The 10,486-nt window shown below is 44.7% G+C and overlaps 1 protein-coding gene across 1 annotated transcript; it reads right to left on the reverse strand.

Annotated features, from left to right (window-relative positions):
* Window positions 1–4,171: 4,171 nt before the first annotated feature.
* On the reverse strand, window positions 4,172–8,431 carry SOX4 (SRY-box transcription factor 4). The gene has a single exon (XM_083187846.1). It carries the CDS (start codon window positions 7,972–7,974, stop codon window positions 6,805–6,807), a length of 1,170 nt encoding a protein of 389 aa, XP_083043972.1. The 5' UTR covers window positions 7,975–8,431; the 3' UTR covers window positions 4,172–6,804.
* Between the last annotated feature and the right edge of the window lie 2,055 nt (window positions 8,432–10,486).

Below are 10,486 nucleotides of genomic sequence, written 5' to 3' on the forward strand. Positions count from 1 at the left end.
CTATGTCCCCTCTAGTGTGCCTGATTCTGGAGTCACTCCTGCTTACACATAGGCCTTTATTCTGATTCACTCGCAAAGGAAAATTCCTTCTGAAATGGACAAAACAATGGCCTTTATTGTAGTTGAATCGGACGGTAGTTGAATTGGATGCGTATTCCGGACAGGAACCGAGTGTTCTTAGCCCCGCCTATTGTACGGATCGCTCACACCGTCCGAATGCGGTAAAACGTTGACCGAACGGATACCTCCCCCATCTGTGGGAACCTCCCCCATCCTCCGATGGTCGCCGACCATCGAATGATGGACCGAGTGGTCAGACAGCACCGAGTGCTCCAGACCTCTAGGACATTTCTCCGTATGAAAGCAGGGATATGGGCAGGCAGCAGACTTCCGGCTATTTCAGCTGTCCGCCCCGCCAATGAAACGCGGGGCGTACGCATATCGTAATGAGCCCAAACAGCCCTTCACACCCCTCTCCACGAATGGTTCCATACGATCATTTTCTGCACTGACCTCACGCCGTGTTTGTACGTGTGAGGCGTTCACACATGCATGGATATGCCTCTGCACATGGGCAAACACCAACCATCGGATGTCCGCCCGCACTCAGCGCCATCCGACTCAATCAGAATAAGGGCCAATGTGCTCTGCGGGGGGGGGGGGGGGGGGCAGATATAACATGTGCAGAGAGAGTTAGACTTGGGTGAGTTATTTTGTTTCGGTGCTGGGAAAATACTGACTGCGTTATTTTTGCACTACAATATAAATCTCACTTTGAAGTAAAACCCCACCCAAATCTAATTCTCTCTGCACGTTACATCTGCCCCACCTGCAGTGCACATGGTTTTGTCCATTTAAGAAGGAATTTGCCTTTGAGAATGAATCAGAATAAACCCCATAGTACAATTTGTCCATACTAGAAATAGCTCATACTAGATTGTACACTAGTCAAAACTGAGCTGCCTACAGTCTATTTTTTCTTACTTATATTGACCCTGCGGTGATGCGCATCACAAGCTGTATACACTCGTGTGATGTGTACTATGCTTTCTACCAATATGGACTATATAGTGCATATCAGTAGTTCATATCGCACCATGTGTATGCGAATTAAGGTGGGTGGGTGGGTGGATGAGTGAGAATTTAAGTTTACAAAATTATTAACTTACAAGTAAGGACCTTTTTAGAAAATTACTTAATTGGAAGACAACACTTTGTTCACTATATTTACTGTACAGTATTTGGCATACTGTACCATATAGACCACAGTCTAGCAGCAAAACATGTAGATTAATGTTAAAAATTTTAATAATTGTGCATTTTTCTAACTTGTCTGTTGGTCAACATAAAGCATGACAAAAGTTGATATTTTCCTTAATACTCGACTGATTTTTTTTTATTTTTTATTCTGGGTAAAATTAAACATAATTGATGGAATAAGTTGCTGTTGTGAGTAAGGGACAACAAATATGGGTACTTGTGTATTATCACGGCGCCCATCGCATCGCATACCACTAATTAAGGTATGCGATGAGACCTGATTTTTCGAGTCCAAAGACCCACACTGTACAATAAAATATTGCATCGCATGCCATTAAAATGGCATTGCTAGTGGGGGTGGCGTTAAAAATGGGGGTGCATTTAACATAGTAAATCACCCATCAGGGTGCCTGTACAATTAAAAATTGTGTCAAATCGCATCACATGCAGTGCGATCAATACGATGCCCTACGATGGAAATCTTAGGCGCCGTGATAATACACAAGTACCCAAATATGAATTTGGGTTACAATGATTGTCATGTTAAGAAACATGCTTAATAGGAGCCACTAGTTTTGGGCCCCAGAAGATTTAGCATACACATACTTGGGGTTTTCACTGAACAAAGGATAAACACAATTTTTTTTTTTATTTTTTTTTTAAACATTGCAAACCCAGTATTTTAAATATATATTTGAGAAACATAAAAAAAAATTGATAAAATGGAGTGTGAATAAAAACCAACCAATCAGCTCCTGCCTGATATTTTTCGAGCACAGTCTGTGATATGGCGGTTAGGTCCTGATTGACTGGCTGTTTATCCATCTCCACTTTGTGATGCTTAGTGCATCTGGCCCATAGTATTTTATCCTTAGTCCTTCAGAGTCCTGATATTTATTATCCACACTTAACACCTCTAAACAATCCATTGTGTGGATAAAGCAAAATAGGAGTAAAAAAATGATCCATAATCATATAGGCCCATATACAGTATAAGATTATTTTTCTAATCTGGCTGGTTGGAATGAAAATCTGGAAATGTTTGGGAGCAAAAAATTACAAAAAAATGGTCAGACAAATTGGTTAAATCAATTTATGCAGATAACTGCTTTGGTCTATTTTCCACCTTTTTTGAATAAATGATTGTAATTTGTTCCCAAAAATTTCCAGATTTTAATTCCAACCAGTCAGATTGGAAAGATAATCTTACAGTGTGTGTATGGGCATATACAGAAAATATTATCACCACCATGTAAATGTCTTTATTTTAAGCTATAAAAAATATCTGTAACTTGTCCATTCTGCCCAGATCCTGGAATACTTGTTATGTATACTTTAACCTTAAAGCAGGGCCCTCCTACCTCCATTCCTTTCTGTTGTTACCCACACTATTCTCTCATTATCTACAATTGTAAAGCACAATGGAATTTGCGGCGCTATATAAAGATACTGTAAATAAACGAAGTGATACTTTTAAACTTTATCCTCACCTTAACTAAAGGGTCATTTGTTGTGGACCACAAAATGCATAAACGGTTTGGATGTCATTTGAATATGAAAGGTTTGTGTACTAAAAGGCCTAGCATCCCTGCTCTTACCTACAGTACATTGTGTTCTTCCTTTTTGTGCCACTCACAACAGAAACGCTGCAGCTGGATGCATCCATAGCACCATCTAATACCATTTAACCCCTTTGTGTTGCAGGCTGTCACGGAATTCCATCCAAACTGACTTTAAAGTACAGTTCTTATTTATTGCCCCATTTATATGACACTTTGTTATTGTGTATTGAAAGTTTGCCATTTGTTTAATACTACTTACTGTTTGTATAAAGGCCAAAATGATTATGAAACACAACATACAGAACTGTAATCGAAACATGTATTTGTTTCTGCACTATAGTGATATTTATGTTCAAACTAGAACATGCAGTCTTTGAACGATCTGGTACAATTGTGCAGGAACCAAGCTCATGCAAAAGCGGTATACAAATCAGGGATTTTCCTGGAAATCTGGCACTAAAGGAACACAACTGCTTCTGCAGACACCAAGGTCAGCCTTCGATGACAAATCGTTTCTGAAGCGTCTAAGGGTGAAAAGGGGTGGAGCTTGATACTTTTCTCTGATTGGTGGAACTTAAATCATCCTTGTTTTGAATCTCTTCTACCAGGATGGCTTGTACGAGACAATTAACCTCTTCAGCTGTTTTGCTTGATATAAGTGTATAACATCATAGAACACATCTCTTTAGTGCAGTATATTATAACAGCTTCCTAGTATATTTAAATATATCTTATTAACCCTGTCCTGGCACCAGTGGCATACTTCAACTTGCATAATATATGTTGCAGCAGTAGAAACGTCGATTTATAGACTCCTAATAAAAATGAATGGACAAAAATCATTTGAAAGCCATTAATGTATTTTTTTATACATAAACTATGAAATTATAATCATAATGTTATATAGATAAATACTGGTATATAGAAAAGACAATAAAATAAAAATATGTAAGTTGTGTTCCTTAGTTAAAAATGTGGTGCCTATATTATATACACACACACATGTGAGAAAACTATATATAATATACATACACCCCTTATTGTACATCCATAGTGATTTTTATCGAAGGCGTTATCACTTTACATAAAGGTATTCTTAGAAAATTTCCTAGACAGCAGAACATGCTGTGACATTCACACATTACCTGGAAGAATGGCCTGCCAAGATTTTATTTCCCTACTTGCACTGTACGTGCTCAGAATGGCAGTTACAATGTTATGATTTTTTTTTCCCCCTCTTCCAAATACAAGGACCAATACTGTTAATTTGAGTTCATAGCTCCTCCCCTGCAACAAACCCATCCCTGGGAGAAGACTCAGCAGCTCACACACAATAATGACAAAACCAATCAAATTTAAGGGTTCAGTTCCAGCTGATTTTATTTCCTTTAAAAAAAAAAAAAAAGTTATTTACAGAAGTATATCAACAATCTGACAGGCAGTGAAAGAAACATGGTTAGCTGGCATGAATGAATGCCTCAAATCTTTGTTTTGTGGCTTGATGGTAAGACAAAATTATTCTGTACGGCATATTGCACAGTATGGATTACAAAAAAGGTTTTAAAAAATATGTTAAAACAAAGCTACCTCATTCGGCAGACGTTCTAGTGCCTGTCATGTAATACATAAACACACAATCTTTTTTTTTTTGTCATTTTTTGCTTATTATAGACTTAAATGTACAAAGATGTTTTCACTTTCTTGTTTTTCATCTTAAAACACAATAGCTAGAAACCTGAATACATATGCTATCATCATGCCCAAAAGAGACTAAAACAATCATAGTTTAGCGACAAGTATAAAAAGGATTAAATAGTCAAATACGAGAATGAAAACGCAGTACATAGTGTCGCGAACTCAAATCGGCATTTAGATAGGTCCAGTGGTTTAAACGGCACGGTTTGTTTTTGTATTATAAAAAAAGTGCAAAAATGTGGTCTAGAAGTTAAAGCTACAGGATCCCTTTTTTGCTAATAATGTGCACTGGTTGCTTTAAAGCATTTCAATAAAGACTAGCTTAGTTAACCCTTTCGAGCTAAAAGGGACAACCATATTACAAGTTCCCCAGCAGTAAAAGGGTTATAAAAAGCAAGCATCTGAGAATACAAAAGACCGGGGATTAGCATTATAAAAAAAAATACAAGTGTGTGGCTCAATGTTTTAACCCTGCATTTACCTACTTGGAAATAGGCAACTAACATTGTTCCCCCTTCTCCTTGAGGCATAACAGTGCCAAACACAACGTGCTGCCATTTATTCTATCAGTGACATGGCTGCACAATAAAAAATAAAGGAAAAATCCTTTTAAGGTAAAAAGCGCTATATAAATACTACACAATTAATACAAAAAATTATTTTTTGTAATTTTCAACGAATGTACAGTGTATTAAGAATACTTTGGAGGTGTGATTGCGGAGTGCACTAGGCTGGAAGGGATGCTGTCACTTTAAGAAGCCTGCAGATTGAAATGTGTAAACATGGAGTAATAGGCTGGTTACACTTTTTATTATTATTTGTTTGAGATATCAACCAGCCTCCCTGTTTGTAGTATTGTCAGGAAATTCAAAACTGCATTTGACACCGGTTAAAACACCCCCTTTATAGATTTTTTACAAAAATACACTGAGAAAATAATCAAACGTTTTTATCTCTCTTCTTTCTTTTTAAAAGTGTCAAAAGTCTACATTTAAATATAAAAAATTAAAAGTTAAAACTCTAGCCCTTCAGTGAAGGAGACATAAAAAATGGTGTGGATAGGGAAAGGGGAAGCTACTTAACAAAAGGAAAAAATAAAAAAAGTTTGGCCAGTATAAATATGCCCACATATAAAATGGTATCTGTATACATGTACAAGAGGGGGGTGGGGGCAATATGAATCACCAATGAGAAAGAAAACCCAAAAGAGAAAGTCTTTCCATTTACATCTATTGAGTAATAACGCATACATACTGTACTCTGAGAAAACATTTGGTCCTGAATTATTGGTTTAGTCCAGCACAGATTTGAGTTGCGTTTGAATCCTTAAGAGTTAAGAATGAGAAAAAAGCTGGTGATTTTCTTAGGAATCAAACATAGCGCCATCTATCTGCTTTATATTATCCTAACACTAAAACTGTTCAACAGTCTTACAGAAACCTTAAAAAGATAGACAGGATAACATGCTATATTAACCCACCAGTGAAATAATCCAACACCATCACGATTCTGAGCAAGAGAAACACATTTTTAAAAGAATCGCCCTCCCCCCTCCCCAGGTACCACATATAAATATGTAACTCGGTGCAGTCCAGAAGATCGCTCTTCATCCTCAAAAGTAGTGTCCTTAACTTTTTATTTTTTAATATATAAAAAAGTCCATCTTTTCACGGATGGTTAAAGAAAAAGCTGGGTTACCCCAAAGGGTGCCATCCTTCTCCAAGCGTGCAAATCCATTACATCTATAACGAGCCTCCCCGCATCCACCGACTGCGCTGCTTCCAGGGTACAGAGGGCGTTGGGGAGGTTATTTCGGGGGACTGGTGACCCCTGTAAAAGGTGTAAGTTTGTATATCTTTGTGCTCCTTCCTCTCCTCTCCGTCTGGAAGGTAAAAGCTGCACTGGCGTTGGAAGGGAGAGTCCCATTGCTCCCTACTACAGGGGAATGAGAGGACTGGATCAGAGCACTGCTCTCCCCCATGACTTGGCTGGGAGCTCTCCGCAGATCTCTCCTGTACACAACAGCGTGTGCAGCCGGATAAGTGCCTTCATCACTGGGAGCTGCTGCATTAGAGGCGCCCACACCCCCCTGCCTGCAGTCTGTACAGAGGGGGCTCTCTCCCTGCTGGGGTCAGAGAAGGGCGCTCTCCGCCTGGGCTGCTAAAACAACAATCCCTTATATCAGTCCCTTGTCCCCGGTATGAGCCATAAAGCAGAGGTGCAGTCTCTTTCCGGGTGCTGGGGGCCTCGTATCATCTGGCTGGCTGACTGGCTGGCTGGCGGCGGCTCAGTAGGTGAAGACCAGGTTGGAGATGCTGGACTCCAGCCAGTCCCCGGAAATCATCTCACTCACCTCCGGAGTGCAGTAGTCCGGGAACTCGAAGTGGGAGCCGGAGCCGGGCTCAAAGTTAAAGTCCAGGTCTCTGTCCAGCGCAGAGGAGCTGAAGCTGCCCAGGGACATGCTCTCAAAGCCGGGGGTAGGGCTGAGCTCCAGCAGCTCGTCCTCCAGCTCTTCGTCCGAGGAAGAAGCCGATGAAGAGGAGGAGGATGCAGAGGAGGGGGAGGATGCAGCCGAAGAGGAGGAGTGAGAGGAGGACGGGGCCGGGGAGGACGCCCTCGGGTAGCCGTCGTGCTCGGACGGGGAGTCGGGGGAGTTGTGCATGGAGCCGGCCCCATCGTCATACAAGCTGAGCGGGTCGCTGGCCTCGCCGGAGCTGCTGCTGAGAGTAGGGCTGGCGGGCACGGCCATAGGAGAGGAGCCCTGGTAGCCCGGGGCGCCAAAGATGTACAGCCGGTGCTTGGGCTTCTTGTCCGAGGCGGCCTGCCGGCTGGAGGTGGCCGCGATCCGGGACTTGTACAGAGAGTGGTGGTCCAGGATGCACGGCTGCTCTGGGAAGGCTTTGCCACCCAGGACGAGCTTGGTGTGCGGCTTGCTGCACAACTTGGCACCGCTGCTCTTCTTCACCGGAGGCTTGGAGGAGCTGCTCCCATTACTAGAGTTGCCGCCCCCCGGGCTGCTGCAGCCCTTCTCCCCGGGCTTAGAGGTGCCCGACTTCACCTTCTTCCGCGGCCGGTACTTGTAGTCCGGGTAGTCTGCCATGTGCTTGAGCCGCAGCCGCTCGGCCTCCCGGATGAAGGGGATCTTGTCGCTGTCCTTCAGCTGCTTCCAGCGTTTGCCCAGACGCTTGGAGATCTCGGCGTTGTGCATGTCCGGCGACTGCTCCATGATCTTCCTGCGCTCGATCTGCGACCACACCATGAAGGCGTTCATCGGTCTCTTGATGTGCCCACTGGGCGTCTTGCACCAGCTCGGGTCGTCAGCCTTGCCCCCGGTGGAAGCGGTGGAGCCCGGGGTCGGGGAAGATGCCATATCCAGCTCGATGTCCACCCCGGACTCCGAGCTCTCTCCTGCGAGCAGTGCCTCAGTGTTCTCGGCGTTGCTACTCTGTTGAACCATGGTGATGCGCGGAGCGTCCCGGCTGCGGTGTCCCGGAGTGTTCCAGGCGCTGGAGCATCCAATGCAGCCTGTGCACCGATCAGCCCGGGTCAGGCGCTAGAGCCACGTTGTGCGGTGTTACTGGCGGCTCCAACCACTGGCGGGCATCGCTCTGGCTTTATTACTGTGTGATGGTGATTATTACTGGTGTGATTATTGTACGGCTCCAGTCCAGGAGGCGGCTGCTGGCACCAATCACCAGGAGGATCTGCCGGGCACTGATAGGAAAATGTTCATAAGCAGAGTACAATCCCAGGAAGCAGCGGCGGGCTGCGAGAGGTGTGTGCAGTCCTGAGTGAGAATGCGGGGTGCTTACACACATACAGATGTATAGTAGTATATAGGTATACACAGGAGGTAGGCAGCCGCTGCCGTGCACTACTGCTGCTCATACAACTCAGAGCGCTGCTCAATTCCGCCTCGCGTCCCTTTATCCCTTCCCCGAGCGCGCCTCCACCAATCCCGTGCTGTTTCCAACGCTTCCTCGTGCCAAGCCCCGCCCATCCGACGCCCATTGGTTGGGAACGCGATGCAATAATAATCACCGCGTGCAATGAGAAGCTCCAGCGCTGACCTCATTCCGATTCTCACAGCAAACTTTCCTGCGAGGCGGCCGGGGGAGAGGGAGAGACAGAGCCCCATGCCTGTCTGTGTGTGTGTGTGTGTGTGTGTGTGTGTGTGTGTGTGTGTGTGTGTGTGTGTGTGTGTGTGTGTGTACTGACTGTATGTATGTATGTATGTAGGTGTATATATTTTTGTGAGAGTATACTGATAGATCAGTCTATCCTCTAACATATATATTAATATACGTGCTGTATATATACACCATACATGATTACTGTCTGCATATACATGTCGCTGCATGTGTCCTATACACATACAGCTCCCTAACTGTATATCCAATTCAGCAACCATACAACTGCATATACGCTATCTGCATTGCATCCCCTACACTCCTCTGCCCCTTCACAATATCCGATCCATTCATCAATCCTAGTAGAGGAGAGGGTGTCATACACACAGAAGAATGTGCACACAACAGGACAGTGCTTTCAGCTGTCAAAACAATATAAGCCCAAAACTGTGCTGTACACATACCAGGGTGATCTATGTAGTAATAGGTTACATCAGTAACACAAGGCGATGCATTGCCATAAGTGCCAGCAAACAGAAGACATGCTGCATAGTATGCAATATGCTTCTGTACATAATTGATTTAAAACAGTAAATATGGATAACTCAGCCTCTGTCTGCATACTATCCAAGAATACCTCAGTACCATGGAGACTGCCTGCACCCCCCCTTTGGTGAGTGGTGGTGAGGCACCTTTCCGAGTCAGGTGTACTGTCAGATAACGCATGGCAATGATGATTCCATTCTCGTAGTATGCTGCCTACGCCTTCATTCATAAACACCAGTGTGCCGGGCTTGTTCATGCTGCATGACATCTTGCACAGAAAGCTCACTGGGTGCGTGTGTGATTGTACAATATAGTGTTGAGGTACTGTGTGCAGTGTCTCACCTATGTCACATTATATTCCTGCGGTAATATTCTGCAGCACGGTACAGGAGAAGACACAGCGCGGTGCCAATGCCTGTCACGCCCCCCTCTATATCCTTACTGCACACATGGCAGCAACAGCCTGGCACCGTGTTAAACGATCTGACTATGACTAGAAGGCTCTCGCCCTGTCACACATTTATGCTTGCATAGTGTTGGCTACATTACTGGTTTTATATATATATATATATATATATATATATATATATATATATATATATATATATATATATATATATATATATATATATATATATAGCAATAGGCAGGTGTTTTAGCATTACTGTACGGTGCTCTCTCCGGCTGGATGGGGCACTGGGGGGGTGTGTCTGCCAGGCTGGTGCCCTGGATGTGGCACAGGCACTGTAGAGAGCACAGCGCCTCATGTCTGCTCTATTCTAGGCACAGCCAGCACACGTGTTCCTCCATAGAAGTCTCCCCCAGGCCGAGAGCCGGAGAAGGAGGCGGAGGATGGGGGAGGCGGCACGGAGCGGCAGCTGCAGCACAGAGGAGGCGGGCATAACTACAGTTACAAGCCGGTGAGATAGATAGATAGATGGGCGGGCCTGTCTCCTCCATCAGCCTATGGGCGCCGGGCCGGCCTTGTGTACACAATGAGGAGACACCTCCGGGAGCAGGGGGTGTGTGCCGTCTGGCTGGATGTCTGAGATGGGGGAAGGGCGGCAAGATTGCTGCTGCTGAACCCGAGGCGGCTGAGGTCAGCTGCAGAGTCTGCACTGACTGCGAGGCCTGCTTGTCACTATTCATAGCACGGTGCGTGTCTGGGAGGGAGCACCGAGACATTAACCCCTGCCGCCCGGCTGCTGTCACTCTCCCTCCCAGCTCTGCCCTGCAACAGCCAAGCGCCCCACCGCCAGCGCACAGGGGAGGGCATGCGGCGGCTGCTAGCGA

Source organism: Crinia signifera, chromosome 5 (genome assembly GCF_055691185.1).
Source record: "Crinia signifera chromosome 5, ASM5569118v1, whole genome shotgun sequence".
Taxonomy (NCBI): domain Eukaryota; kingdom Metazoa; phylum Chordata; class Amphibia; order Anura; family Myobatrachidae; genus Crinia; species Crinia signifera.

Bases quoted from the DNA above. Each gene is read 5' to 3' on its own strand.
- SOX4 (XM_083187846.1), bottom strand. From the start codon at position 7,974: ATGGTTCAACAGAGTAGCAACGCCGAGAACACTGAGGCACTGCTCGCA.